Here is a 16,433-nt window from a genome sequence, read left to right as displayed (position 1 = left end):
AAGTCAATCAGTCAATCAAGGTATAGTACAATGCCTGCGAAAAGTCTTGGAACACTGACATCAATTTCCAAGGTCAAAACCAATCATCCCCCCACGGAACAATGTTGGTTTACTATCAAACGGATTAGGATTTTAGGAAGCACTTTATTTTGCGCTTCTTTTATGATATTTCTCTAAATCATCAACATTGTTTGAGGGGGAAGGGGGCGGAAGTAGCAAATTTTTTTCATGAAAGGAATGAAAGATATCAAATGCAGCGTAAATTGGTGGGTGTTCCAAGTACTTTTGGCAGGCATTGTAGGTGCAGCGGATAGAAATGTTCATGAGTTTTATCAAGATGGATTTTGGTTTGACTGGAGTCAAAAAACTGATTTGATGTAGCATGTCAGAGAGAGAGATAGATGAGGTTCCCAGGATGCCAAGGGCACTCATAGAAAGGTTAACAAAGGTAACACGTTTATAGGAAGGGCTCAGTTCCTCGATAAGATCACTTGATAATAACTTTAAAAATAATGATAATAATAATAATAATAATAATAACAATAATAATAATAAGTTATCCCTACTGTCTTGGGAGCCCTTGGAACAGTAATACGAAATTTGAGCAACTACAGCAAGGAAATTGGAGTTAAGACGCAGAGAAAACTGATACAAAAATCTGTACTTTTAGGAACTGCAAGAGTGTTGAGAAAAGTTCTCGAGATCTAAGATCATGGGTATTGATCCGATTTCAAGAAACACCAAAAACAAGCCAGTTACATCATCAGAACTGTGTAAATCAGCATAATAATAATGGAAACTTTTCATTTTCAATTCAATTTAAACTACAATTACAAATTTCACTATTACAAAGGTAATTTGCAATTGGCTAGCCTGGGTTTACAAAGAAAAAGACTATTGCAAGCACAAACAAAAGAAGTTAGCAAAAAAAAGAGGAAAAAGTGTGTTCGTCATTGTTTGTTTTAGAAGTTGTCAGTAGCAGAGATCGTTAGAATTGAAGAAGTTCAGGATTTTTCCAAGACTTATTTCTGCAGCAGAAAATGTAATAGGTAGTACGGATAGTTAAGTTGGATAGTTTGGAGATCATGAAGCGGAGATGATTCTCGCTGATATCTAGAGCGTTGCACATGTCGATGAAAGAGGAGCAGGAGAGACCAAAGATACCTAGGGAACTGATCGAAAGATAAACAAACATGATAGAAGAATAGGCTTAGCTTAGGCTGTGAATGAGATGCGAGTATTTCTCTCTTTTGCGGTTAGCATTAACATCCAAGTTAGTTTCGTATCCTACTGTAAGCTCGAGTATGAATAGCCGATGGTCAGAAGTGACTAGAAGTAGATCAGGACGGGAAGAGTCTCCTGTTATGATAGAGGGTGAGAGATAATCTGAAAGGTCTATAATAATGGAAACTTTTCATTTTGAATTCCTGTTAAAACTACAATTACAAATCTCACAATTACAAGGTAATTTGTAACTGGCTAGCCTGTGTTTACAAAATAAAAACTATTACATCGTAGTAATGAGAAAAGAAAAAAAATAATAATGGAAACATTTCATTTTCAATTCAACTTAAACTACAACTACAAATCTCACTATTACAAGGTAATTTGCAATTGGCTAGCCTGGTTTTACAAGAAAAAGACTATTACAAGCACAAACAAAAGAAATTAACAAAAAAAGGAAAAAGTATGTTCGTCATTGTTTGTTTTAGAAGTCGTCAGTAGCAGAGATCGTTAGAACTGAAGAAGTTCAGGATTATTCCAAGATTTATTTCTGCGGCAGAAAATGTAATAGGTAGTACGGATAGTTAAGTTGGATAGTTTGGAGATCATGAAGCGGAGATGATTCTCGCTGATATCTAGAGCGTTGCACATGTCGATGAAAGAGGAGCAAGAGAGACCAAAGATACCTAGGGAACTGATAGAAAGATTAACAAACATGATAGAGGAATAGGCTGAGCTTAGGCTGTGAATGAGATTCGAGTATTTCTCTCTTTTGCGGTTAGCATTAACATCCAAGTTAGTTTCGTATCCTACTGTAAGCTCGAGTATGAATAGTCGATGGTCAGAAGTGACTAGAAGTAGATCAGGACGGAAAGAGTCTCCTGTTATGATAGAGGGTGAGAGATAACCTGAAAGATCTGCGTAAAGAGAGCAATTAGGTATAGCTTTTAAAGATTGTGCTAGGAAGTTCAATGCAGAGTTATGGCGCCATGTGTAACGGCCTTCTTCGAGGTATGTTTTGCAGCCTGCAACAATGTGAAGTAACGTTTCTGGCATATGGCAAAAAGAGCAATCGGACGACTGAGTAATGTTCCATTTAGATAGGTTTTTTCGCGTGGCAAGGGAGTTGCTAAGATATTTGATAGTAAAACTGTAAATGTTCTTGGGCATGTTGCTTTGAACCGTGGTCCATATTTTAGAGGCTATAGGAAGAGAGTGGTCAAAGATGAAGGAAAGAACGGTACCTTGAGATACAAGATGGTTTTGAAGGCGCTCTTTATGTTCTGATCTAACAGCCTTCAATACTTCTCTAGTATTCCTGTAAACATCATATTGGATGTTCATGCTCTGGCTGGTATTTTCCCACAAAGATTGGATGTTTTTGTTGGGAGAGGATTTCAGTGCATTACGACAAACAGTTTGACACTGCATGAATTTAACAGAAGGAAGAATCAAGTTAAGACCGAACTGGTTTTTTGACAGAATAATGCCACTTAAAGTAGCACTTATGGGTAAATCGAGCCAACGGCGGATAAATGCAGAAACTTGATTATCAAGGTTTTCGACGATCCAGGTTTTTGATAGATCGGCTACTGTGAGGTGCCACGAAACTTGTGAGAGAAGATAGCTGTTATAAAGAAGCAGCTTATTCTTTGGATGGAGAGGTAAAGAATCAATTTGCGTTAGGAGTTCTGTGAAGATGGAGCTGAGCTTAGACATATGTTCTTGGTTGCTCATATTAAAGTCGAAGTGACGCCCAAGATACTTAAAAGACTCTCCAGTTATGAAAGGAGGGACCATTTCATTATTGATGAAGAGCTTTGGCTGATATTGTAGGGAGCGTGTTGAGAATTTTTTAATACCAAAGGTTGTGCATTTGTCTACTCTTATAATCATGTTAGACCATTGACACCATCTTGTAAAGCAGTTTAAGAGTAGCTGGTTTTCTTTCTCCCCATTTGTAATGACTGCAGCATCGTCTGCAAACTGAAACCAGTGCTCTGGGGTAAACATACAGTCTGGTTGGCTATGGGGAGAGAAACCAAGTTGTTTGAATTTTTCTGCCTTTATGTATTGAATGAAAGTGTTAAAGCACATGTTAAATAGAAGGGGACTTAGGCAATCACCTTGAAGAACTCCACGTTTAACAGGAATAGCAGGGGTAACAAATTTATCTGTGATAATAGAGGTTTTAAAATTTATGTAGAGACTAATAATAATAATAATAATAATAATAGATAATAATAATAGATAATAGTAATGATCGACAGATTTATCAGGATAGCCTATCAGTACTAGATTAACTGTTATCATTAGGGTCCTGATAAAAAGTATTGAGTGGTTAAAAAATTTCGATTTAACCTCAAGGGTCAAGGATGCAAAAATCAATTGCAAATGATATAGGGTATTGCACTGATTCGAGGTTGTACCAAAACATTTCAAAGACTATTCAGAATGGCCTAAATATAGTAAATTGCATCTGCAGAGTCTCAGTTGAATCTAACGTAAAGTTTGCAAAGTACATTCAATGTCTCCTATGGAATATATTTTGAAAGAAATTTCAACATTCCTATTGCTTTTCTCAACTTAACAATAGTTGCGTTTATATGAATGGAAAAGGAAAGACACGTGTCTAGTAAAAGCATAGTATCCTTTTATAGAGAATATGATCGCGACAGCCTTTTTAACATATCTGCTATCAAAATGGGGGAAGGGGACAGATATTGGCTTTACATGCATGCTTTTTGCGTATATTTGGGCGTTTGTTCAAACAGCCCTATCAAGGGTTGTAGGTTGTTGTGTCCAAAGGGGGGTTGTACATACCGGGTGATCTTCGTCGAGTTCTGCGCCATAGGTGAGCACCCTATGTGCGAATATATCCAAATCAGCAATCGTTCTTGGGAACCAGGGAACTAGAAACAAAAAATTAAGAGGTTCATTGCAGTATAATATTGTTTCGTCGCAAATACCTGTTTATTCTTTTGCTAAGGCGTCAAAAGACAATGGTATACCACAGATTATCCTGCTCCGAATCGAACTGTCACACCCTGGGCATAGGGTGATGTTTTGCCCTTATTTTCAGATAATTATTCTAGGTTCAGAAAAATATTTAAACTTTAAAGTAAGCTTGCTTGTCTGTGGATTCCCTCGAAGATATCCTTGTTACCCCGCCCTTTCATCTGAAACGGGCAATGGTTAACAGACAAGTCGAAGATGTGAAATTTTGAGGCAACAAAAGTAGAGTCGGTTCCAAACTGAAGGGCATTCAATGATCCTGTTGCATCGTGTGAAAATAAAATGCTCTTTGTTCAGTTTAATGTTCCAACTCTACTTTATAAAAATAAAGGAATGTTAAAATTTCATGTTGACAAAACAGAGCAGAATATTTCTAAGACCAGCTAGCGTCTTTATATTCATGTGGCAAATCTCTTCACCCACCGAAAGTGGGCATCTCGGAAATCACAAGGGATATCGACAAAATTATTTTTAGAGGATGAATCTGTAAAATGTCAAATCTTTATAAAAAAACTCAGAAGTGGGGGTAGTGGGGGTCATGGAGTAAATTGGCAAAAAAAGGCCCACCGAGACAAAAAATGTTCATGAATATCTCTGCAAGCGCATAAAGTATCGACAGAGACTTGTGGGGTAGAGGGCGCATATTTTGGTGCAAATTGCAGCTCGATTGGGCACGGCATCCACGTCACAGTGACGTAAACAACGGGATTTTGGACTACTTCTTGGACACTTTTTCATGTTTTCGTACTTAGAGGTGACAACAGGTACAGACGGCGTAAATGGCCCATAACGTGTGCTAACATTAGTTCTAACCAGGGCAAAACTTTTCGATTGGAAACCCCTTTTTTGTGTCGAGCTACGTGTGCCAGAGATGGTCCAGTAGGTCCAAAAAGTCCCAAAAATCGCCCTTTCACCATATTTTTTGAACCGCAAACATGTAGAAACCACTAAACGTGTAGAGGCCACTTTCAAAGATAGATAGCAAGTACTATATTACTCGAATCAGCGCCGCGGCGCTCTTTGAATTTCCGGTCTTCTGATGCGGCAATTATTCGGGGGCGGCACTCTAACGGGGGCGGCGCTTTTTAAAAATCCTGTCATTTTTTTAATAAAACAAATAAGTTTTAAACAATCTTTTAGTAGTAAAACATACAAGTTTGAAAATATCTTTAAAGGTTCATAACATTGTATGATGTCAGTGTAAATTGAAGGTGTTAATGCGGATAATGCAAACAAGAAGCAAATGTTCATTATAGCTGATTTCATTATAATATTTGACTAAATTGATGCGAAGAAGCAAGAGAAATGACAAGGACTTTACCACTAGAGTTTAAAATGAACTTTACAGTAGAAACCAAAATTGTTATGGTATAGAAAGTACAACCTTTATGGGATCCAAGCTCTGGCAAGAGCTTACAAATGACATTAAAACATCTTCTACCCTCGCAATATTTAAGAAAATGATTAAAACTTGGAAAGATACAAAATGCAACTGCAGACTATGCAAACCATACGTTGCGCAGATTGGATTCTTGAAATAGTCATCGAATAATTGTATATTTATATCTAATGAGTCATCCTTTTAATTTTGTACATTTCCTATATCATTTTATCCATTCACTGTAATTAATTTAAGATTTGTAAATGTAGTATAAATAGTAGGCTTTAATTAGCTGTTATATTAGCTAAAAAAAATTTTGCTTCGCCTTCTGTAAATAATTTTATAATAATAATAATAATGGAAACATTTCATTTTCAATTCAACTTAAACTACAATTACAAATCTCACTATTACAAGGTAATTTGCAATTGGCTAGCCTGGTTTTACAAGAAAAAACTATAACAATCGTAAGGTAAAAGGAAAAACTGAGAAAAATAAAACAACCAAAATTAAAACGGATGTAATTCCGGATTTGTCCATGGTTTATTTTTGCAACAAAATATGTAGTACGTAGTACGAATGGCAATGTTGGAAAGTTTAGAGATGAGATACCGTTTTTGTTGTTGATCGATGGAGAGAGAGTCACACATTTTGAAGAAAGAGATGCAGGAATTGCCAAAGATGCCAAGAGAGCTCATAGAAAGATTCACAAAAGAGACACATTTGAACTTTCGCTGTAAGTCAGATAGGAGAGGAGCATACTTGCTGTGTTTTCTTGTTGCATTTGTGTCAAGATTGGATTCAAAACCAACAGTAAGCTCTAAGATGTATAGGTAATTGTTGTTAGTCTTCAAGAGAAGATCTGGGCGAAGGTTTTCTCCAGTTATGATTGATGGTGAAAGATAGCCAGGTATATCAGCGTAGATGGTAGATTCATTAACAGCTTTAAGAGACGTAGCTAGAAAGTTTAAGATAGAGTTATGACGCCAGGTGTATCGGCCTTGTTCCAAGTATGTTTTGCAGCCAGCAACAACGTGAAGGAGGGTTTCTGGCAGAAAACAGAAAGAACAATCAGAAGTCTGGCTCAAGTTCCACTTTTTCAAGTTTTTCTGTGTAGCAAGGGTATTGTTCAGGTACCTTATGGTGAAATTGAAAATATTCTGAGGCATGCTACTTTGCACCTTGGACCAAAGTTTGTTTATTTGTGGAAGATCCTGGTTAAAAAGATGTGACAATAAAGATCCTTGGGAAGTTAGAATGTTTTGCAGACGATCTAACTGTACTATCTTACCATCATATCCCATAATAATAATAATAATAATAATAATAATAATAATAATAATAATAATAATGATAATAACATATGAAACTGTTATAAGAGGACATCTATTCATAATTTTTTTTTTCTCATTAATGATTCAACGTTTGGCGCTGTTTATATACCGAAAGGCCGCCGGTTCACACATCAAACTTGAAAAACTTGAATCTTATTTTTTCCCAACAGTTTTAACTAATCAATCCGGGATATTGTTTCTAAACATGTTCATGGACTCCCCTCATGAATGAAAAGCTGGAGTGCAAGAACACGACGAAAATGCCATTGGTGTGTATCGTGTTGTTACGCAACAGCTGGACTCTGCCAACAGCAAAATAACGCTTGTAGACAGGGAATTTTGTAGAAAAAACTAGCAAACTGCCTAACCTCAAATTTTATTTCACATTCTTACTAAATCGACCATGGAGATTCCAAATCCAAGATGGGCCAAAAAAAATTATCACCGGAAGTTACTGTTTTTGATGACGTCATCAAAAAAATGATAAAAAATCTTTAAAAATCGCCCAAGGACTCGAACTCAACTTTTTTTGCATTTTTGCACTAAATTAATTATGCAGATTTCAAATCTGAGATGAAATGAAAAATATCTTGAACGGAAGTCAAATTTTGTGATGACGTCATCAACTTGGAGAAAATTCACTTTGAACCTTTTTAATTGTTTTCTCGCAACTATCATTGTCAAATATGTTCCATATTCGAATTGCACACATTCAGTGCTTTTAAAAGATGTATTGAATTTCTATTATACTTACTTTTAAACGTTCTTTCATGACGTCATCATCATTTTATGACGTCATCGCCTTTAAAGGTAATTGAATAACGCGTGAAAGGATGCCTAAAAATCTTTAGCTAGTTAAAAAAGTCATTCAAAATTAAAATTTCGTTGTATAGAAAATGATATGGATCCATTGATCCCTCATCACTGTCTCCTTTGCTGGAACTCCAGAAGAAAATGTAGTTCCACTCATCATCGTCTGCTTTAAGCTGATCACCTCACCATAATTTTTCCCATGGCCTAGTCCTCATTGGTTACGGAATTTTCCTCGATTTTATCACTAGAGCGCTGCAGATCTTGCAGTTTTTTAGCAAAGGGTGTGCGGGGCCCTGCACAAGATGAACATAATTTGTGTGAAAAAAATTTTGGAACTATTTTGCTGACTCCAGTATTTTCTGCAGATATTCACAGCTTCTTTAACGTTGACGATCGGATATTTTTGTCTTCAAGCCGTTAAGAAACGTTTTTCTCTGTATATCCTCTTCGTGTCATTTCTTTTTTATTTATCAAATGTATGTTCAAAATTAGAATATGTAAAGAAATTTTTTTTCTATAAACCACACTAATACCACCTGTAGGCCAGATCATTCTTTCCATCGTATGTCTAACCAAAGCTTAAACGCAATTTCTCTTACAATCTTCTTTTGATAATGTAACCAGTAGTAAATGCTTGTGTCAACCAGTATGGATCTGGTTGTAGAGCTTCTGATTATCTGTTTTTCATTGCCTTGCGACTTCTTACTCTTATCTGCACAAGTATTTCATCACATTTCCCTTTGTATGATTATTTTTGCACAAATGTTATCGCTTTCGTGAGAATGTCTTTGCAGATTTCCTGTCTCATCGTAACTCTCTCGAGCAATTTTCCCTTTCCAGAACACTCCTAAAGCTTTTTAAAATGTTAGCTTTCCTTACAACAACATTACCGGTGTGGTTTCGCAGCCAATAACTGCATGAACAGCCGGTAGATTTTTGGAACTATCTAAACCCAGGTAAGATACGACGTTCCAAAATTAACGTACTTCTCGTTGTCAATCTTTAAGGAATATTTCCTTGAAGGCTTTTCACACAATAAGCAGTAAAAACTGCATTAGTGTCCTTTCGACAACTAATAAATTTTATCGATGAGGAAAGAATGGAATATCAAATGGATGTCAGCCTATTCATAGCTGCAATTAAGCAAGTATGTCGTGGAATCTTTGATTATCTTTAAGGTTTGTTATTTATTGGTAAACATACTTGCTTAATTGCAGCTATGAAGAGGCTGACATCAACTTGATATTCCATTCTTTCCTCATCGATAAAAATTTATTAGTTGTCGAAAGGACACTAATGTAGTTTTTACTGCTTATTGTGTGAAAAGCCTTCAAGGAAATATTCCTTAAAGATTGACAACGAGAAGTACGTTAATTTGGAACGTCGTATCTTACCTGGGTTCAGATAGTTCCAAAAATCTACCGGCTGTTCATGCAGTTATTGGCTGCGAAACCACACCGGTAATGTTGTTGTAAGGAAAGCTAACATTTTAAAAAGCTTTAGGAGTGTTCTGGAAAGGGAAAATTGCTCGAGAGAGTTACGATGAGACAGGAAATCTGCAAAGACATTCTCACGAAAGCGATAAAATTTGTGCAAAAATGATCATACAAAGGGAAATGTGACGAAACACTTGTGCAGATAAGAGTAAGAATTCGAAAGGCAATGAAAAACAGATGATCAGAAGCTCTACAACCAGATCCATACTGGTTGACACAAGCATTTACTATTGGTTACATTATCAAACGAAGATTGTAAGAGAAATTGCGTTTAAGCTTTGGTTAGACATACGATGGAAAGAATGATCTGGCCTACAGGTGGTATTAGTGTGGTTTATAGGAAAAAAATTTCTTTACATCTTCTAATTTTGAACATACATTTGATAAATAAATAAGAAATGGCACGAAGAGGATATACAGAGAAAAACGTTTCTTAACGGCTTGAAGACAAAAATATCCGATCGTCAACGTTAAAGAAGCTGTGAATATCTGCAGAAAATACTGGAGTCAGCAAAATAGTTCCAAAATTTTTTCACACAAATTATGTTCATCTTGTGCAGGGCCCCGCACACCCTCCGCTAAAAAACTGCAAGATCTGCAGCGCTCTAGTGATGAAATCGAGGAAAATTCCGTAACCAATGAGGACTAGGCCATGGGAAAAATTATGGTGAGGTGATCAGCTTAAAGCAGACGATGATGAGTGGAACTACATTTTCTTCTGGAGTTCTAGCAAAGGAGACAGTGATGAGGGATGAATGGATCCATATCATTTTTTATACAACGAAATTTTAATTTTGAATGACTTTTTTAACTAGCTAAAGATTTTTAGGCATCCTTTCACGCGTTATTCAATTACCTTTAAAAGGCGATGACGTCATAAAATGATGATGACGTCATGAAAGAACGTTTAAAAGTAAGTATAATAGAAATTCAATACATCTTTTAAAAGCACTGAATGTGTGCAATTCGAATATGGAACATATTTGACAATGATAGTTGCGAGAAAACAATTAAAAAGGTTCAAAGTGAATTTTCTTCAAGTTGATGACGTCATCACAAAATTTGACTTCCGTTCAAGATATTTTTCATTTCATCTCAGATTTGAAATCTGCATAATTAATTTAGTGCAAAAATGCAAAAAAAGTTGAGTTCGAGTCCTTGGGCGATTTTTAAAGATTTTTTATCATTTTTTTGATGACGTCATCAAAAACAGTAACTTCCGGTGATAATTTTTTTTGGCCCATCTTGGATTTGGAATCTCCATGGTCGATTTAGTAAGAATGTGAAATAAAATTTGAGGTTAGGCAGTTTGCTAGTTTTTTCTACAAAATTCCCTGTCTATTGTTAGTCATGTTCCGGTGGAATTGTCACGCTTGATGAAGAATTTTCTTGAAGCCAACACAGAAAATAAACTGACTGATCGCACAAGTTACAGGAAAAAAAAGAGAAATTGGCCTTGTTGTTCCAGCAACGTTCTCTGCTTTCACGACAGATGTACAGATAGCAAAGATTCTCAAGAGAGAGTTAAAAAGCTTTAAAATATTCTCACTTTAAACTTAAGTGTGTTTGATACAAGAAAATAAATTCCCGAGGTTGATTTAAGATTTGCAGTTTTTTTCCTGTTTGATTCTAACGATTCTAACGGATTTTCGATTAAGCGCCGCATTCACAAAAAAGATAGCTGCGGCGCTTATTCGGGGGCGGCGCTCATACGGGGGCGGCGCTCACTCGAGAAAATACGGTACTTCTTGAATTTTGACTGCACGGAAGTAACTTTCGATCATACTTCCTGTTTGGGGTAGGGGTACAAATTTTGTGCAGGGTGGCACTTGAAGTGTACTTTTTCACTACACAACACTTTCTTGTAAACGGTAGGGGGGCACTTCCCTTGTGACGACACAAAAGACACTAGCGGGTTCACATCACCCCTCCCCCTCTTTATTCCCCCTAGGGATTATTTTATGGGTAGTTATGAGTGGAGTGCTGTAGGTGGTTTACCTTTTAGTGGCTGTAAAAAGAGTAGGAAAATCAGCTTTCATATCACAACACACGAGTTTCAACGAACCAAAAAAGATAGAGCCTTGAGCTTTGACCCAACTTACCTCGCTTTATAAAAAGAGCTTATCTTATCTTATCTTATCTTGATATAAATATTAGCTTATCTTGATCTTGTTTTGGGAATGAACTTAATTAATCAACAGTGCTCGTCGTTTTCTCTTATTGGCTAACACGCAGCTATACCTTCCCTCGGGCAACTCCATTGGTCAGCCAAAAAGAATATGTCGCTTCTACAGTTACACCCAGAGCTATTAATAGCCCCCCCCCCCCCTGTTATCTGAACGTTTAAGGGTAAAACGAGCCCAAATGCGAATTGTAGCTAACGGAATCTAATTTTGCTATCTGTTAACAAGTTTCAAGGTGATAAACTCTTTAAAATATACCATGCTGTTTCGGTTTCATATGTTACTTAAATTGTTACTTAAGCGGCGAAACAAAACTTGCAAAGGGACAAAAAACTTAATGGAGACACAAACGTCAACTTGCAAGGGACATGAAAGAATGGACAAATGCCTGTGTCATTCAGTTTTCCGAAAGGGGACTTCCCGGGTTGGAAACTTCTCACCGAAGACGGTTTTTACCGGGCTTGTTTATCAGAAGTGTTATTTAGCCCTCACCCCTTTTACTCAGCCGGAATATTGACCAATACCAAGTCTAGGATCTTGATCTACAGGAACACAGACAAATCTTACCTTCTTCTCCCCCATGTTTTTCAACATGATCTGCAATCGGTTTCAAGCGGTTTATTATATGTTTGCATATCTCTCCAAGATTATCATCGTCGCTAATATTGACCAGAAAGTCTTGCTTCGTAGCATCGTGTTTGGACGGCCGCGATTCGACACGCGAAACAGCGACACCAGCTCCCTATTAAATGAAAACAAAATTTTCGACATTTTGACTTTTCAATATATTGGCGAGAAGGCTTCTCCTTTTCTTTGCCCATTTCGTCCCCTGTTCTTCCCCTGCACCTTCTTCGCTCCTCTCCTATCCCTCCCCTTTTTCCTCCACTGCCCCTCCCTTGTCCCTCCTTTTCTCTTCCCCTGTTCCTCTCCTTCCCTGTACGCTTATAACTACCCCAGAGGAAACTAGAGAGTCGACAAGAAAGAAAAACCTCACTGTACTAAACAAAATCGCAAATCAAATACAATCGACACAGATTCTCTTACCTCGATAATTTTCAGCGATTTTCCAAGATTCTCCAAACTAGCTGTAAATACCAAAGAGGTGGGGAAATGAATATTATCGTTCAAATTTTGCTTATCCTGCAAAGAAACAGAAAGTTGCATTCAGAATCCCTTTACAAAAGGGAAAATATCCATTGTTGGATGTAGAGCAATAGAGTTGTCAAGTGATGACGTCACAAAAATATATTTCTGTTCATAACTTCATGAACAGAGGCAAAATAACAGTGATTCATTAGCAAACTTCAAATCTGCTATTGGCCATACCTCACCCGATTTTGGCAAATTTAACTGACTTTGCATATATGGAAATATTTTATGGTGTTCTTTAATGTTACGTGGTCAAAATTCGAAAATTCTAAAAATAGTTTTTTGTGACATCACACTTGAGAACCCTATAAACGCTGTAAAACAACACTTTCTCAAATTATTATAATTATCGATTTCTTTGAAAGTTGGCTAACAAAATACAGAAGCTTCCTAAAGAATCCTTATTTAGGCTAAATAAAAAATCACAATATTCTTGTATTAAAAAGTTATAAAAAGCAGTTAATTGCCTAAGAAAGGAAGTAAGAGCCTCGATAATATTTAATCTCTCCTTTGTCAAAATTGGATTAGGGTTTTCCTAACTTACAGTAAGAGATCTAGAGGGGGAACCATGTTTATGTATCCGTAAATCTGAAAGTTTTACCCTTTCCACCAGGATGCGCCGCCCCGCCATGGTGCGCAATTAACTCGATTCCTAGAAGCCACGTAGCTGTGTATATCAGTGTGCTATGTCGCCTTCTTGGTGCCTCAATTTACGTCATTGCCGAAAGGCCATTCAGCACTTGCTGAAGCATAATAACTACACACCAGTGCGATTCTGTGGATTCTATACACTATAATTCGAGAAGCTGCTTCATAATTATCCAGCAAAAACTCGCACACGTTTCCTATAACTTGCTCTTGCACTGGCTGAGAATTATATGCTTAAAAATTTTGCAATAGCTTTCCAAAATCCCTTTGTCAATCGGGTAATTTTCTGAGATTTGATAATAAAGGCCTCCTTCGTGTTTCCTTTATGGAAAATGTTGCAAAAAACAAAAGCAAAAATAGAAATTAGCTACTTTTCGGCAATAATAAGGGTGGGGCTAGCGCTACAACCCTGTTCCTGGTATAGTTCTTTCCAAGAAACTATGCTAACAGGAAGCTAGGCCACTTCCCTCTATTTTTTCCCACCCCAGCTATAATCGTCATAGTCTAAATATCAAATATTTTGAAACATTGATAATTTTGCAAGTAGTCAAGTGTATAAATCTAATGAGCCGATAATAGAGTTTCTTGCTTTTCAAATTAAGTAGAGTCCTTTTCAAAGCAGTTATCTTACAAAATTATAACAATGTCAAAAACTGTTTTTCATGTCTTCGTAGTGTAATGAAAAATTCCAGTTTGTGAAAACAGCCCTGCGGTTTTTCTTTAATAACTTTTCGCAGGAAAAAGAAGAAAATACCATTCAAAGTGTAATCGATAGAACACTGTTTGCTACACTGTTTTTATAGTTTGCAAGAACATTTGTTTCAGCCTCCCGAATGTTGGCAAAAGCGAAATTTTCCCAAAGCCGCTCTTCAGTTTTCCCTCAACAACTTTTTTAAATCTCGGGTTTTTGGCTGAAACAGCCGTTAATTCGATAAAAACAACAACTATAATTACAATTTTTCTGTCCACGCAAAATGTCCACTTTCCACGCAAAATAAAAACACAACAATATGAAAAAACAGTGTAGCGGGTATCGAAAAAATGAATAAACGTCGGTTTGGGCAAAAAACCCGAGATTTGAAAAAGTTATTAAAGGAAAACTAGGTTTAGGGAAAATCGAGTTTTGCCAACGTTCGGGGGCTAAACATGTTCTTGAAACACTTTTAAACTCTTGCAAACAATAAAAAAAAGTATAGCAGACCATTTTCTATTGATTCAACTTTAAATTATACCTTTTTCTGCGAAAAGTCATTAAAGGAAAACCGGACGGCTGTTTTGGGAAATTCGAGATTTTGGCAACTTTCGGGGGCTGAAAATGTTCTTGAAACATTCTTAACCTCATACAAATTGTAAGAAAACAGTGTAGCAAGCGATGTTCTATCGATTGAACTTTCAGTATTATTTTTACAATTTTCCTGCGAAAAGTTATTGAATGAAAACCGGAGGGCTGTTTTGCTCAAATCGTCAAGGAGGGTTGCGAATCGTCAGAGCTAGCCTGCGTGCAGACTTTACTATCCGTTGCGAAGGAGAGCCAATACGTCAGAGCGCATTCTGTGTCATGGCCCGCCCCTCAATCAATAAATCGACTCTTTGGAGCCGAGTAGCGAGACTTTTGAGCAGGGTAGTGAGATTTTCGCTCTTTTCAAGCCACTGTTTTTGAATCGCCAAGCGTCCATTTTGGACAACCAAGGCAACAAACTTTAGGTAATAGCATCGTTTACAAGACTGGATAGGTTAAAAATACAGAAAAAAATCTGAAAAAATTTAACAGCAGTTGACGTGCCGAGTGGTTTTTGAAAATGGTGACCGGAAAAGTCATCTCATTTTCCTAGACCTCGCAAGTCCAATAAAATGTATAACTTTTTTGAAAAACAGAATTAAACAAATATTTTGATGAATACTGAACAACTGGAGATGAAAACCGACTCCGGGGGTAGCGCCTGTATAACGATTATGGGTTCTTCTTAAGACGGTGTCTTTGTAATTGGGCTAGGCCAAGGGGTAGATAGCACACAAAAGATATATATACTCCTTCTTTGGTGTTATCTTTACCACATATATTATATTAAAACACAAACAAAGGAACACTGTGAAACATCACATAACACGATGACAGTGACACACATTTCCCGGAAAGGGAGTTACTAACACAATAGTGCGACAAACAAACATGTGACATTAACACGCAACATAATCAAAGAATCTAGCTTAATAATCATAATTACTGAAGAATACAAATCCTAAAACGTTACACCTGGCACGACTTAAACTCAAGTCTACATCGTGGTTGGAGGCGGATTTTGTACTTTCGAAAAATTCCCCTACTTTCGACGCAAAATAAAATCATAACGGCTGTTTGAGCCAAAGAATAAGACAAAAATTGTTAAAAGCCGAGATTTAAAAAAGTTATTAAGGGAAAACTGAAGGGCAGGGCCGTCGCTAATCACTTTCACTTAGGGGGTTTAGGTCACAAATTTGCGGACAAAATAGGGCGTGGCCTAAGGTATTTCAATTTTTGGGTGTGGTATTTTAACACAATTGATTTTGTTTATCAAAGAGTATGTTCTCGTTAGTCAATCATCACTTCTATGTTCGAGTGACTGTAGTACTTAGTTTGCATGAGTAGATCTTACTTATAGGACCGCCAAGGGGTTTCGAAGGCCTTGAAGGAAACCCGAAAGACGAGGCCCCGAGAACTTTTTTGCGACCACGCCCTTGAGATTTTCTTGAAATGCATTTCAGAATATTTCTTGCAGTCATTTCTTGCAATCGTTTAAAACTTTTAACTATTTTTAGGCATACTTCTTCCACGTTTCATTGATTTCAGCCCTGCTTACAGTGGCTTCCAGTACCTCCAGGATCAAAGTTCGGAGTTTTTCAATAAACTTTGTCCACAAACTTTAGGTAGAAATTAGGTCGCCCTGGATATTGGACATTAGATTCTAGACTCCGGCTGCCGACAGGGAGTCATTTGAAATTTTTGGTGGACATTTGCGCCTCCTTGACACCCATAGCGCCATCTGTACCTATTTTGAATTTTGCTCTTTAGAGATTGTCTGGCACTTTTTGTTTACATTGCAGAGTTTGCTTGGTCAAATTGATAATTCTTGAAACATTTTTTAACGTTTAATTACAATAAACGAACAAAATGTGACAGAAGAAAAAAGAACTAAGAGGGAAAAATGAGAAA

At 36.9% G+C, this 16,433-nt stretch overlaps 1 protein-coding gene across 1 annotated transcript in view; it reads right to left on the bottom strand.

The window, feature by feature from the left end:
- LOC135691091 (phenylalanine-4-hydroxylase) overlaps positions 1 to 16,433 on the bottom strand; it is a 32,761-nt gene that overhangs the window by 9,312 nt on the left and 7,016 nt on the right. Inside the window, exons 2-4 of the mRNA XM_065208884.2 lie at positions 12,491 to 12,586; positions 12,014 to 12,188; positions 4,048 to 4,136 (exon numbers count right to left, since the gene is read on the bottom strand). Coding sequence (XP_065064956.2) covers positions 4,048 to 4,136; positions 12,014 to 12,188; positions 12,491 to 12,586 — 360 coding nt within the window. The remainder of the gene's footprint in view (positions 1 to 4,047; positions 4,137 to 12,013; positions 12,189 to 12,490; positions 12,587 to 16,433) is intronic.

This window comes from Rhopilema esculentum, chromosome 17 (assembly GCF_057945365.1).
Source record: "Rhopilema esculentum isolate cy_ngs chromosome 17, ASM5794536v1, whole genome shotgun sequence".
Lineage (NCBI taxonomy): Eukaryota > Metazoa > Cnidaria > Scyphozoa > Rhizostomeae > Rhizostomatidae > Rhopilema > Rhopilema esculentum.
This window is presented reverse-complemented; position numbering and strand designations above follow the sequence as displayed.